This window comes from Anguilla anguilla, chromosome 5 (assembly GCF_013347855.1).
Source record: "Anguilla anguilla isolate fAngAng1 chromosome 5, fAngAng1.pri, whole genome shotgun sequence".
NCBI lineage: Eukaryota > Metazoa > Chordata > Actinopteri > Anguilliformes > Anguillidae > Anguilla > Anguilla anguilla.
Genome location: NC_049205.1, coordinates 41,918,232 through 41,934,182, shown reverse-complemented (window position 1 = coordinate 41,934,182; position 15,951 = coordinate 41,918,232). Strand labels below are relative to the sequence as shown.

The 15,951-nt window shown below is 39.5% G+C and overlaps 1 protein-coding gene across 2 annotated transcripts in view; it reads right to left on the bottom strand.

Annotated features, from left to right (window-relative positions):
• Window positions 1-15,951, bottom strand: part of LOC118228240 (protein kinase C-binding protein NELL1-like) — a 179,856-nt gene that overhangs the window by 128,258 nt on the left and 35,647 nt on the right. For both annotated transcript variants that reach the window (XM_035419599.1, XM_035419598.1), the window contains exon 4: window positions 9,404-9,574. In XM_035419599.1, the coding sequence (XP_035275490.1) occupies window positions 9,404-9,574 (171 nt within the window). The remainder of the gene's footprint in view (window positions 1-9,403; window positions 9,575-15,951) is intronic.

Genomic DNA, 15,951 nt, shown 5'->3' with positions numbered 1-15,951 from the left:
TTCCCGTTTTTTTTAGAAGGAAATGATTACAGCTTGTTTATCTGTGGACTGTGTTTTTCTGTGGGGTGGGAAAGAACACATATGTATAGAAAAACTCACAAACGAGCAAATGCATCTCTTTCTCAGTAGCTTGGTAATTTACACCTAAAAAGTGCCTGGCTTAGCTGTTCTAGTATCAAAGAAATCTCTGAATTATGCTCTCTTATCTTCAAGGCTTTTCATAACATACTAATTCAGCTATATCTTTCAATAGCACCAGCAAGAATTCCTGTTTCCGGGATATTCAAGGTCAAGTATTTGCAGGATTATATTGAACACATTCAGCACAAGTTAAGTGAACTGACAAGTCAACCTCTTCAGCTCAATCATGCCCTAGTATAACTGTCAAAATAAATCACTCCTCTTACATCTTTCCATATTCTGGTGCACAATGGGTACTACACAATGCTGGCATCCCAGATGCACATACTTCACTAGGAGGAGCACTGCAAAGTACCTCCAGATTAATTATAGTTATAATTATATAGGCTATAGTAAATAATAATTTACTACGTGTGCCAAAATATGTAAAATTTTTTCTTAATGGTCATTGTGAACTTGCACTGCATTAACCTGGTAAAGCAATATGGCCTGCATGTTAGAGTCTTAAAAATACGTGCCTGTAATGGGTTAGAAACAATGCAAATTCAGATCACACATCATTCATTGTATAAATCAAGCCTTCTTTACATTTTGTGAGGCAGGGTTGGGGGTGGCCACTGCTCACATGGTGAACAGACAGGAGAAACTAAACAAAAAAAGTATTGGTCTACCACCTTTTATTAGTAGAGAACACCAAATCAATATAAATCTTCAAAACACAAAAATACCAATACAAACCAAACACATTGAAGGCAAGAGAACAACAAAAACAATCAAAAACAGACACCAACCCACCATACTATGCATAGCCCAGCTCCCAAACACTCTCCTAACATCCTCCTCTCTAGGCCTGGGAGTTAGACCTCTTAAAGAGTCCATAATTAGGTAATGGGCCACAGCTGATGTGATTGCAATGAACCACAGCTGAGGAAATAACTGTCTGTAGGGCCGGTGAGATCAAGGAAGTTTTTTGATCCAGGATATGTAAAGTTTTGCCTGTTTTATCTATGTGATATCTCGGTACCTCATTTCAAACTAAAGAAAAACTTTAAAAAACTTTTTGCATCTTTGCCAAGATAACTGTGTTTGTGTTACTTTATTTCTACCAACAAACTAATCTAAGCTGGTACAAGTAAATGGTACAAGTAAACTGTACAAGTGTCTTGCTTCATTTAAGATATTTTCCAAGTGTCTGTGATGCTCACATTTAAACAGAACACCCCGTTAATGGGTGAGGATTAGTCAGATTTGGAATCTGTACAAAGGGGTTTGGTGGAAGAGGTATATTTCACACTGCATTTAATGAATAGATGGGCACTGATAAAATAGATTCATCCTTACAGTATAATTAAACAACCATCCCAACCACTGTATATAAAACCTGAATACCAGTTCAAGCAATCAATATGCTATGTGACATGTTGCTATAGAAACCCTCCTAATCCTAGACACAATGCCAAACAATATAGGTTCTCTAGTGGAGCTCATGCTTGATGGATTAACAGCACCCAACAAGAAGACAAATAACCTGTGCTGCACATGCTCAATAGGAAAATCACAGGACACATTTGAACTCTAGAACACCTTGATGTCAGGATGCAAATCTGATTGGCTTTTCATTTCAGCATCTATTATACCCTTAAATATTTGGGCAATGTTAGTTGGGCAGTTTCTACTCTAAACCCAAAAAGTGAAGAGCATAATATGTTAATTGAATGGCTAGTTCAGTAATATAATAATATTAATAAAACTTTCCTAAATAAAAAGGACTTAGTTTAATACATAAATCCCATTTTAGAAAGAAAAAAAATGACACCAAAAGTCAAGCTTTCTGAAAATAACAATCATTCTCTTTTAAAGGATCTCTTTCACTCATTCCAAAATAGTGTTGCTTAAATCAATGCTGTTATTATGTTTCCATAAACACTCTATCCCTGAACGGTAACTGACAGTCTCTTTCTGAAATCCAATTAAATGATAAAGTATGCTATGATGTTTGCCCTCTTCTTTTTCACCTCTGACCAGAACTTGTAAGATTCATTCAATGTAAAGAAAGACAAGAAACTACACAAAATAAAAAGGGGTACAAGAGAGCAAAAATGGAAAACACATGGCAATCACTTCCATTTTCTCTTAATGCCTCTGCAATAGAAAGACCTTGAAAGACCTTGGATATCCCTGAACCTCTCCATTTGCATATTCTATAAAATACACTTGACATGGTCCGCAACGCCTCAAAAGCAGACATTTTCTTCGGTGAAATGTTTGGAAATACTCACAGCTGTGTTCCACAGATGATGGACTGTCCTACACATGCTCAGGAGGACGCAAATGATTCTATGTAACTAAGCTAGGCCTGATGTGACGTGCCAAGGCATTAACCTGTCAAACTGGAGACGCCGGTCATACGTGTGAAAAGCAATCAATGGAATAAAAGGATATAATTCCAGATAAGGAACCTAGAATCCCAGTTTCTAGCGTCTAAAGAAATGAGCATTCTAAAAGCATAACTGAAAAAAATCAAGATCTTTTGACTGAAGTAATGAAATGTTCCCCTGAAAATCCTTCATGGACGGAGGACGAGTTTCTCAACTTGGCATTCGCAATGCTGAATCTCATGTTCTTACCTTGCTTGGATCTAACTGAAGAACAGCATAACCTATGCATCTGAGCTCCTGGCTGTGTTATAGAGGGATACATGCTATAACATGTGCCGTGTCTGCTATTGATGCCTGCAGACACATATTTGGCGAAAATAAATTAAGCGCCTTGCCATTGCTCCCCTGGGCATCCCCAGTGCAATCTACTCCTCCAGGCTGTGTCTCTCTTTCCCTAGCTTCTCTGTGGTCACATGGAGCTGCGACTCCATGTGACCACAGCCTAGACTAGACTAGACACCTGATGGGTGCTGGGAAAGGTCCAATAATGACCCGAGAACACTGTGCAGTCAGTGTTAGATGTATACACCGTGCAGCCCAATACAGGTTGAGTTTCCCTAGATTTTCACCTTCCTTAAAAAATATTTCCCCATTGCAGTACTGAATAGTACTGAAGGCGTGAAACAAGATGTCTCTGACAAACTGACCAGAGGAGTGAACCAGGACCAGCGCTTAGGAAACACATTTTGGGCAGATGGCCGATTAAGAAAGAAACAGCTTATTATTAATCAATAAATTAAACAACTATTTAATTTATTGATTAATATCTTCTGATTCAAAGCAAAGTGTGGTCACTATTGAATCCACAAACAAAAAACACTGCATGAATTGCTTCAGTAAAGATGCAGAAATAATAGTGGATTAGAGAATATTTTGAAGATGCAATATCTGAACAAACAAGACTCTTAGATGCTGTGTTCACTCAGGTCCAGGCCAGCCTGAATTGACCAGTGTCTCCAAGGAAGGCTTTCACTTGCCAGGGCGTCTCCACCTCATCAGGCAATCATGACTTCTCTGGTCGGTGCCTGTGGTTCTCTTGCTCTCGCTGCGTAAGATATGCAGTGCTGCAGGCTGTGCAGCCCAGCAGCTGGACTTGAGAAGTGAAATGCACAGGCGGCTGAAACCGAGCACATTGTGCGGCATGTGCTAGTCTGCAACTTCCTCGAGGCTGGGGATCCAGAGATTGTTCTAGCAGTGGTACGGGGCATACCAGACTCGAGAAATGAAGAAAACTGTCCGATGTTCCAAAAAACAAATTTAACAAATAGTGTAATCAATAAATTAAGAAATGGGAAAAGCAGCCGTTTGAGTCAATTGAGAGTTGGGTTGCTGTTGTATCCTGAAGCAATTTACCTTGAACAAATCCTTCCAGGAAAGATATGCAGAAGGATTGTTGCATACAGCATTTTAAAAGACCAAATGTGAAGAAAAACATTTAAAAATAGTCAAACATTGTGACGTCCAGTAGGGCATGCTTTTGTTATCGGACTTCAACCCACACCTTGTGAAATATCTTTCATAAACGAGCCTTGCGTTTGTGCTTCAGGTGTGATTTCATTTTATTTATTTTTACTTTATTTTACTTTAACATTTTACTAGACCTTCAAAATTGTTTTGGGTGCTCTTTAGCTTACAATCAACAGCAGGCTCTGATGACAGTGGAGAGTATATGCAAGGTGACCTACTTCCTGCTTGAATGCAAGGGTATTCAGTTTAACATTTATTGACATTTAAACTTCTCCTTCATTAGGTTCTATAATGAAAGAAGGTGATTATCAGCAGAGAGCATGCTGGTGCCTCGAGTGTGCAGACAGCTACTATTATTCCTCTGCATTTTCATTTGAGCTCTGCTACAAGTCTTCCCATTGATCTTAAGAACCGAAGGGCCAGATACAATTTGTTGCTATTTCAGTGCTTACGTGGTTCTTTATCTGTCAAGGTCCATTCCATGATGGGTCATCAGGCACATCAGGTATTAATGAAAGAGTTTCAGTTGCACAGAAATCAAGAAATGCCACCAGTTTGGAACTGCCCATGTAAAATAGTACATGATGCAGACATTATATTCCTCAGGCCAGTGAAATGAAAGTTAAATAATTGCATTTCATGCCACTTTCAAACAATACGCAATTTTCTTTTCAATGTTTGGAAACTGAGTGGAAATACAGTCACTTCAAATTTAAAAGACATGAGAAAACAATGTTAATAATTTTAAGTGTGTAGTATAATTTTTCAATTCCATGATATTCTTCAGACACAAAATTAAACCATACATTTTTAGTGTGCATAACATGGACACATGCACTATACACTTTTTTTATGATCCATCTGTAGGAAGATATAAAATTGTTTTCACAGAGAGGTTAAAAATCATCTAAGCATTATCATGATAACCACCTTTGTGGATGTAGCAATAATAAGCAAGAAATTAGAAAGAAATTAGCTTGAGAGAAATCTCTCTCAAATTCTCTCCATTTCAGATTTTAATCAAGGGGAGGAGACACTTCAAGCTTCCACAACTGAAACAGTCTACCCTACATTCCAACGTCAACTTCTCCCAATGTTCGATTCCCAGTATTTTAGGTGAAATGTTTCTTGGGGAAAATCATAAGGTCAAGGTGTATGACTGATCGCCTAAAGGTGTGGTTGGTTGGTTGCACGTCCTGGGTTGTCGAACACACACAGCTGCGGGTGCACAGAAGGGACACTTGTATATGGCTTTGTATTTTTTGTGGTGCCTGGAACGTGACTGCAGCAGGGACAGCCAAAGAATGAGGAGATAAGATGGGAATCATCTCTAATTCCAGTGCTGTAGACTTCCCCCATCCCCAGGGATTCCTTAGGCTGGGACAGTTTGAAAACTCTGGCCAAGCCAGGCCAAACCCCCAAATTCACATTTTTTTTCCTTTGAATTTTTCTATTATTTCCACCCTTCCTGCTGCACTATCCAACTAATCTGTCAGCCCGTTGTCCATCTCTGTAATCTGATTAATTACCTACATCGTATTTCTACCACAAGAGACAGCGATTTTACAATCTATCCCACCTCATATCACCTATGTAACACTATCCTTATCTCCCTATTATTTTCGCCCCAATTTGGAATACCAAGTCACACCACCTTCGGAGAATTTCAGAGACAGCAGTCATTTAATAGCTATGTACATACAGCAGAAGAGGTGCGTGCACAATGCATGCAATTTGAGCAAATGCCACCAAAGGCTGAAATTTCACAAATTTCTAAGGGAAGCTTAGTTTTTATAAATACCAGTTTTATAGAGCTTTACAGATCCACTTTTGTATCAGCAGCTGTGAGTAGAAGCATTTTATTCATATATAACCTGGAATTGAAATACTATCAGTGATAACTTTACCAGAGAATGCTGCTTCTGAGGCACCAGCTTCCACACTAAAACTGGAATTATGCAGAGGATCTGTGGACATGAATACCTTATATTTCTTTATTATGAAGACAATAATCACCGAAGATTGCCTGATGGAAGCAGACATTTGGCTGCAGGTAGCTGGCTCATAATCAACCAGTTGGTCAGCCAGGTTCTCTACTGATTGTAATTCACAAAACCAAAAGGACTATCTACAGTGGATGTGTTCCATTGCTTTTGAACTAAAATGCTGATAGAATTAATACAGCTGTCCATTCACCTTCCAGTGAAAGCATGGAGCAGAAAATAAGGCAGTAATCAGGTAGGATGCTCAGGGCAAAATATCTATCATTCACATCTTCCTCAAAAATAAAGCCATCAGTCTCTGTATGTGAAGGAGTGAGTTGTTCATTAAGGAGATAAACCAAGATCCTCAGAGAAGTGTATGCTTAAGAAATTAAGATTTTATGGCAAGCCCAATGTCTGAGGCATTCATTTTCATGCAGTCAAGAGAAGCTTGAATCTACGAATGATCCTCTCTCTAGTTTATTAAAATAAACTGAGGACACTTCAAACAATTACATTTTTTGGGGGGATTAAAATTTTTTTTTGCCTTAGGTCAAATGAACCTAAGTTAATGTGTTTTCCACAAGCTAATAACTTTACACAGCACTCAGTAATGTTTCTCAACATTGTTTGATCAGTATTATATTTGGCACTATGATTTACTGTTCAGCGTCTAAATCTGTGATAAATTGTTATTTGCCGACTTAGGTCATAAGGCCACCAACCATTGAATTTCATGAGAAAGAATGATGTATCCTTGATGCATGCAGACTGTAGGTCCTTGGCCATGTGCAGTATGGGAAATTCTGCAGGTTCCATGCAGGTTCCATGTGTATAATTTTGTTTGTAAACAAGACACTTTCATAATGGTTTTGGCAGAACTCACTTATTCAGTTTAAACTTTTTCACATTTCTCAAAACAAGAAAAAGGCCAAGTTGCACTCCACCAGCCATTCAGCTTTAAAGCAGAACATTTACCTGCAATCTTTAAAATGTCTTCAGACTGAACTGAAAGAAGGCTCTTTGCTCAGCACAAAGAAAACTCAACAGGGGGACTATTGATGTAGGTCCATTGTAAGCAATAACAGAAAATAAGTCCATCTTAAAGCAAACAGACAAAGATTGTGGTTCGTATAGAAAAATAGCAGTTGGGCATATCTTCAAGCTCATTTTGGACTGCAGTTCCTTCGCAAAGACTACAAAACATTACATTTATGACACATTTCATGAGATACAAGCATTCTCTGCCGGCTCAAGAGCTTACTCCCCTTCTGCATGGCACCATGCACTCTTAGGAAGTGGTTCAAATTTGAATCCCAAACCAACGATTACTGCTCACACACGCAAAAAAAAAAAAAAAAACAGCTTTGAGTGAAACATAATTTCATATCTGTAACTATAACAAAAGCCAATGTATGGTGCATAATGCTATCTGTTAAAATTAGTCAAAATGGCTCCAAGCAGAATGCAACACAAAAAGTCCAATTTAAAGCAAAGGCCTTGCAACATGTTCTGGGAATTTAACCATGTAATGCAAATTCATGTTGCTACATGGTAAGTCATGAAGAGAAACCTTACAAAGACCCTGTAAAAACTATCAGGAACCTGACAAGCATATCCAAAGACATGAACGTAATTAGCCAAACAGATTCGTGACCATAAAAGCAGGAAATATACTGTGGGATAATAATGACCGTGAGGGATGAGGTTGAAAGATAAATTTGAACGAGCAATTACAGCCCATAATTGTCTCAATGTGACCCTTGCTATTACTAATTTGGAAATTAATTCCAGAGAAAAGGATGCTTTCCACCTCCAAACATCTGGCTCTGGCAAGCTATCACAAGCTTATTAGAAATTCACCATTGGTCTGAAGCACCTGGTAGCAGAGACATCAGAGAAGTGATTTAATGCTGCATACATTTGCACAAGAACAAAACAAATAAATAAAACATACAGAAAATAATATCACCATCATAATACTTAGTATAATACAACAAAATTACAGGATTGTGAAAAGTATGTTGACTATATAGCCTATATAACTGCCAAAGGCAAAAATCAACTGGATTTCTAAATCATTTCCACCTAGGCGATGGGCCAGTCACATTCTCTACACTACAGAGACACCATGGATAATTTTCCATAGAGAGCTAGTGGTGAAGCACACCTCTCACTGACAACTAGCAACTTTCAGCTCCAAGAATCAGGGAAGAATCCACTTGTGACACTTGCTCATAAACGACTTAAGAACAAGCCAAACATTGAACCAGCTTCGCCTCGGCTAAAGGGCCGAGCCTTTTTGCTGAGTTTTTGCAGACGAGCACCATTCGAGAACCCTAACACATATTTTTACAGTGTTTTATTGCTCCTGAAAGGCAAACACAGTTACTGGGGCTCGTAAATCTCACGCATTGGCCATGTCCATCACACTTCTGCATTATTTTGTTGATGCAATGCTTTTAAATGCTGACAGACCTGACAGCATGCAAAAGCATTATTCAAAGTCTGCTTGACCCTTGTTTTCACCAGCAGTGTATCTGTCTCTCCTTCAGTCCTGAAACAGGGCCTCTGGTATAAAAATGAGTCAGATGGGCTTGACAGAAAGCAGCGGGAAGTAATGTTAATACTGAAATCCTTCTGCTAATATTTACTGGGGCAATTTGGAGTCACCTCCATGCTCTGTGTTTGCTTAGGTCTATGACAAAACATCAAACACAGATAACCACTTTCTAAAATGCTGGATGTGGATAACCTCTTGCCCTTCTGATTACATATCAAAGGGTAGAAGATAAGGAAGTTTGGGAATAATAAATTGTTCCTCAATTGCTTAAATTATGCATCGTTTGCGTACACTAAGAAAAAAATTTTCTTAGTGAGAATATCCTTGAAAAGTAGTGAAGGAGACAATGCCCTCACAGCCATTGACTAATAGATCCGCCAATAAGGAGCTACATTGCTCATGTTCAGGGGTGGATTGATTGGGACAGCTACACCACCATTACAGGTATCCATTGTCTGCTGGAGCAGAATCGATAGCTCAGGGCAGAGAGTAGAATTGCACAGAGTGAAGAATACTAAACAAACCCAGTCTTTTACATTCTGAGCCAGAACATGGCTCCTGTTTCGCAAGCAGCTCATTTTTGACATCGTGTTAAAAATGACATCAAACACAATGATTTTTCTTCATTAAATGAAAGAGGGAATAAGTCTGAACTATTAGTAAGAAATCAAACAGACTTAAACACATTATTAGCAAATGCATTAAGTTCTTTTGCACACATAGGAGTAACATTTCTGCGTTAATGTTACACTTGCCAACACATTACTGTAATGTTGGCAGACATATAGTTCTGAAGCGGATGCGTGCCTTACCTGTTGCAGTCGATGTGCAGCAGCAGGTGGGAGGCGCTGATGGACAGAGCAATCTTGTGCCACTGCCCGTCGGCCAGCCTGTAGGGGAAGGACTCGGAGCGGGGCTTCCCTCTGAAGCGGTAGCGGTAGCGAATCTCCTCCCGGAGGCCACTGCTCTCCATCTCAAAATAACTGGAGGGACAGATAATCACCAATAACTGTGGATACGGCTCGTACAGTATCTCTACAGGCCAACGTGTCGTAGCCTTGGTTTGGGACTAAAAACCCACATGCAGTGGTTTTTAATAAAGAAAAACAGGCCATGTGCACACAAAAAAATGTAAAAACCTTTTTTCCCTTCTTCAAAAATCATATTAATCCTGCCCCAAACATAAATGCCCAGGTGAAGTGTCATCAATGATCAGGAGATTTAATAAATCAAAAAATAAATCTTTAGAGTATTACATAAAGATCTGCTTTCCTGACTTTCAACCTTATGCCACACAATATTGGCTGCCTCAGCTATATTACATATTAAAAATTCCAAATAAAAAAGCAAAGTAAAGGAGAACAAAAATGCACCCCCCAGACCAAACACAAAAGCTAAGTCTGTGAGTAAGAACTGTATAAAAAGGTCTGACAAAACAGCTGAAATTTCCTTAAGAGCATCATCTCCATTCAGTCTTTTTACCTCCGCGCCCCCATCCCCCCTTGCCACTCAAGTCCTTTTCAAAGTGACTGTGCCTTCTTTCAAAGAGACGTAACAAAACAAGGTCAGTGTGGGGTCAAACAAAACCAAACAAAGGGTGCCTCTGACTATACAATCGCATTCTACCTGCATAATGAAGTGGTGGGTAGGAAAAACAAATTTAAAAGAAAATCGTTTACAGGCAGCGCCAGGGGAACAGAGGTCAGGGGCTAGGCCACGCAAAAAGAGAGCCTTGGCTGAGCGGAGGCCCACTCAATAAAACTCCTTGATGATGCCAAAGTGATGAAACAGGGCCAAGTGACACCGGGTCACAGGGGCTGTGGTGTATGTATATGATCAGCTCCTGATGGTTTTGATAAACAGGGAGCTAAAGGGGCAGGAGCCTTTAATGAGAGAGCTGTAGTCAGCTGAGCATGACATTTTATAATTCCCACAACTGCTGCGAACTCGACTCGTCTGCGCCGGCCAGACCCAAGCAGCCCTCATCCATATTTATGGGAACAAGGACGGGGTGCTAGGCGGAATACCAAGTGAGGCTTCTCAGAGTGTGGATTTAACCATCTCCTAATTTTCCGTTACATTAAACCGGGAACCTCTCGAAATAAATACAGCTGCCATCGACAGTGCATTGCAGGGGGTGGGGCAGAAGGGGGGAAAGAAAAAAAAATCTGAAAATTCTAAGTAATTTTTCAATTAGATTAAACTGAGGTTGGCATATAGATTAATGAGATGTGTCGCAAAGGCACTTCTGGGGCAGCGAAATACGAACGATCTAAAATATGAACTACTTCCATTTGTAATGTGCATACTTACCATGCACCCCGGCTCTAGAAAGAGGTCTTATATTAACCATCTAAGCAAAAGATGATTACCTGCGAAACTAGCCCATAAAAGTAAAAGGCAATATCGAGCCCCATTTCTTTTGTGTCTGAAGCCATTATGAGAGAGATGGGTCTGAAAGGGCCATCAGTGAAGCAGCAATTGAGTCACTGTGAGTGGGAAATATTACCATCACAGTGGGAAGACATATACAGCAGGAAGTGTTTAATGCAAACCCAGGTAGTCCTGGGATGGCATAGTCCAATTTTCTCTGAGTGGCACAAAGCTCTCCTGCTGTTCACTAGTCCCTGAGGGACACCACAGCTCCCCGAGAGCAGGTTCTTCATATTAATATTCTGAGCAGCTGCATTGTCAATTTGGCACATCAATCTTTTTTAAATCATGCCAGGAGGACAATATAGGAGTGTCGGTTACTGTGAAAGAGAACCCACTGGAAACATGCTGGTTTTTTTGCATAGCTATTTATAAACCTAATTAAAAGCATGTCCCTTATTCTGGGCCATAAACCTTTCTGTAATATGGTTGCACAGGCATTAAGCAAGATCCAGATCAGTGGGGCTATTCCCAAGGGCAGTTCCTCACCTCAGAGTCCATTCATCAGTGAAGGTTTACTGATCAACTCCAGGACACAAAAACCTGAGGAAATGCCTAGGTGGACAAGGCAAGCTCAAGTCTTGTAAGAGCCAACATATGGTAGGCTGGATTCAATCAATATTTGCCCTTAACACAGTTTGGCAAGTTTAGCAGCAACAAAAATTCATGAAAGGGATTGTGTTTGCCAGGGGAGAAGTAACAATTGCATTTAATTGACCGTAATATTTATCGACAAACGTTGACTGCAGCCTGCATGGACATGAAATGTCTGGTTTTCAATGCCCTGGATTTAATCAACAATTGTTCTCAACTTTGACAGATAATTAAACAAAAGTGTTCATTTTCTGCTTCACAAATAGTTGCCACAAACTGACAAAATCACTTAAATGGTCCTAAGAAGAATGCAGGACAAAGCAAAAGACAAAATGCTGATTGAATAGATCTCAGTTTCTCTCAGTTCATGCATTCCAGGAGCCATCAAACTGATTTCAAGTCCTGTAGTCAAGTTCTAAGTCTTGTACTTCACCACTCATTTACGCTTGCATGAATGATAATTGCAAGGTAAACCATGGATAATTTCAGAGAGAGCATTCCCGACTGGCTCCTTAAAACAAATATAAAGCGCTCTCAGGGGTGGAAGGGAAAGAAATATTTTAATTGGTTTTAATACTCCTCATTAGATTACTACATTTTTCCCTTTTCTTCCTGAATTCCTTCACAACAAACATTCCCACTATACAAATGTTAACAAAAAGCGTAACTGAAGTTTTAAAAAAGAAAACCGCAAAAAAGGTTTTGGATTATTTATGTTACGAACAGGTAGTGGCTGCATACTTTCATTTTTGGCACATCTTCGTTATTTTGGCACACTATGAACATCCAGTGACATAGATGAGGCGATCCCCTTTCCAGGGTTGTTTTCTTTAAAAACAAAAACCTATTCTCAAATCCCAGTGGTAGGCGGACAGAAACATTCCATTTTTTGTGGTGACCGTTTTCTGCTGATTGGCACAATTTTGGTCCTTTTTGCAAATGATATTTGGACAAAATTGTTTTCTTTGGAGTGGGAAGTTGCCTTTGGGGATGATGCTGCAAAGGGAAAGCTTTTATGGCCTTGCTGCTTTGTTTGTGTATACTTTCATTTTGGGTTGCAGGTTTCCACTAAATCAAAAGTACAGACAAGGCAAAGATGTGGCAAGAGGCAAAAGATGGGTTTATGGTTTGTGCAGTACCAAAAAAAAAGTCTATATTTTCCTGTTTCACGAAACAGTTAACTACTAATAAGATCACTATAGTACTGAGAGATGAAGGTGTAAAAAGATGAAGGCCAAGTTGAGCCACAAAATAAATGTGCATATCAGTCCCTGAAAGTTTTAGGAAATCAAAGGGAATGGTTTTAGCCTTAATGCAGCACACGCATGACTAAAACTCCTCTTCAGCCCGTTTCCATAGCAACTTCTTGCACAAGGATCTTATTAATCTTAAACAACAAGCATACTCTAAAGTAACAGACATTGGAATTATTTGGTATGACACTGAAACACATTTACATCAAAGGGATTTCCGATCATTCTGATTTCTTTAATCAATACAATCAAATGACTATCAGGATGGACGAACACAGGTCCTCTTTGTCTTGAAAGAAAAGGTATAAAGGTTCTTATCAACAAGGATCTGACAGCTCATCTCAGTCAATTATAAACAAAAACTGTTAAATCGCAGCAAGTCATCTAAAGTTCTAATCTCAGATAGCTGTGAATGCCTAAATTAACACCACAGTGCACTCCTGCAGACGACAGACTCAAACCCACCAGGTAAAACTTGATGTTTTTACGATGTTTATTGCGCCACCAAAAACTGAGAGCCTATGTCTAAGGCTGGTCATGCTAAACGTGAAGCTAAACAGTTTCAGCCCCGATTTAGTGATTTTAATATCTCTGCAGTGTTTTGCCACGACCCTTTTAAAGCTAAGCGTGCGCACAATGAAATCATCCTACAGTGTAGAATCTTAACTCATGTCATGCACCATGCCCTGTGAGGGCCTTGTACTGCTCCAGAGAGCACTTTTGCAGCGGCTGAAGGATATTAAACATGTTTGAATTTCTCCCAAGCAGCACCACGAACTTCCAGCTTCCATGGCACGCTACTCTCAAGTGGCAAGGGGATATAAACACTCAATAATACTCAGTTTAACATGGCTTGGCTAGATTTGTACATATTTATTAGTTTTAAATCAGACAAGACAGCATTACTACTTTTATTTTTCCTCCTACTGTTCTGATGTGCATCTACAGTAATATGCACGACAAGCAGATGCCATTTATAATAAAACCGATCTAGATATTCAAAAAGCCCACTTTCACAGGTCCCTCTGCACACTTTATTCAAAATTTGAAAGTAAACAATGAGAACCACACCAGAAGGGATTTCTAAACTGACAGCGATGACAAAAATTTATAGAATCTTTTGCCATTATACTGTTCAATCAAAATGAGAAATAAGTGGAGAGTTTGATTGGTCATGGAGTTATTTTTATTTATTTCATTTTATTTCATTTTATTTATTTATTTTTGCTGTTTACAGATTGTTCTGCAGTCAGGTCTGCCACAATTTGCTCCAGTAAATAGAATTCATCCAGCTTTTATGCTTGGTGTTTGTTTATGACAATTCAGTTTGTGATTTCCACTTTCCCGTAGCTCACTCCTCTTAACTGCCTCCACAGACTCTGGAGGCACCAGCTGCCACTGATATCAAACAAGAGCGGAACACCCATCAGCAGCTTCCGTACATTTCAACTAGTAGTTTAAAGTGCAAGCCTTCACATTTTCAGTCTTGCCAGAAATGACTCAAGATTAAGTGAGATCCAGGGCTGTGGACAAAGGAAAAGCTTTGAGGAAGGCAGAGGAATGTGCCCCCAGCGATAGAGATACCAGACCCAGAGAAACCGAATGGAAGCTGGCACAGAATACGGACACAAGACGCCCTCTGAAATCTCCCAGCACTTTGAGCCTGATCGCCAGAGCGAAGGTTCGGCTCATAATATGAGGCAGGGTCACGGTGTGCTGCTGAGTGGGCAGAGCAGCCCTTTGTTCTATAGTATGGATCTGACAAGCCGTTGCTCTCTATTGTGGCTCTTACAACAAAAAGTAAAAAGGGAATATCAGTGCTGCTGACAAAGCACAGGTGACCTGGGGGTGATTTCGGGAGGACTGAAAACAGGAAACTTTCATTATCGGGTAACTAAAGCCTTGGACATTTGTGTTGGCTTGATGAAAAAGCAAAAAGGTAAGGTACCAAATGAGACAAATACCCTTACCTCCAAAGAAAAATCTCAGGGACTCGGGTATAACCATCATTCAGCCATCATTGGTAAATCCATTGCAACATAAGCAGCTCCTAAATGAAACTACACTGTGTATTTCAAAGCATGTTGTTGAATATACTTGTAGATATGCTGATGCTTTATGGAAAACTATCAGGGGTCAAATCTCCCCCCTTCAACTGAAGCACCGACTGTGGGCTAAAATGAGAAGTGAAGGAGAATTGTGTCTAAATGCAGTAGTACGCCTATTATGTAGTCTCAACGGTTGATTTTAGGTGAATAAATTACATGTGGGTGTGCCAGGGGTTGGTTTCATTGTGTTCAGTAGTTGTTTACTTTGAAACCTCTTTCTCCAAACGATGTGTTGTGCATATCAGTTGATTGTAAAATGATTTACGATATTGTTAAAAACTATGTTATAAAGCTCTCCGTGGCATTCAACAAGAGCTCGTTGGCTAACAAGAGCTTGATGATGTAAATGTTTGTTGTGTAGTTTAACAATATCTTAAATGAGAGGATAGCATTTTTTAAATACATTTTTTTACAATCAACTGATATGCAAAACACATTGATTGTTTGGAGGAAGAGCTTGTGTAATTCTTTTCTCATGAGAAGATATGATTTTTTAAAGTATTCCTTGATGGGAAATCCAGTTCCTAGGTCGAGTCACTTTTTTTTTCCACGGGTAGGAATTTAGCACTCTATCACAGAGGTGAAGAAGCACAAGTACAACAAAGCAAAATGACAATCCAACAGGGCTTGTTCAAAAACAAGAGTTGACCTTGCTTTTCCTTGAATGTGGCAGCTTCACAAAGGGGATGAAAAGTGATCTGGAGTTGGCATATTTTCTGTTGGACCTGCAAGTAAGTTTACCACTAGCAATCTGGCTAGATGTTTTTACTCCTTCCTTATTGTGCAGCCCAACGTGATTTGTTGACTCAAACAGTGAAACTACCAAACTGGGTGTTATGTACAAATTTAGCAATTCTGCTTAGGTGTGTTGACACTACCGTTCTTGCCAAAACAAAGCTCACACACAGACACAGAGACGCAAACACACGGGACCTTATTCACAAAATAAACAAATAAATTGAAGAATTCCTT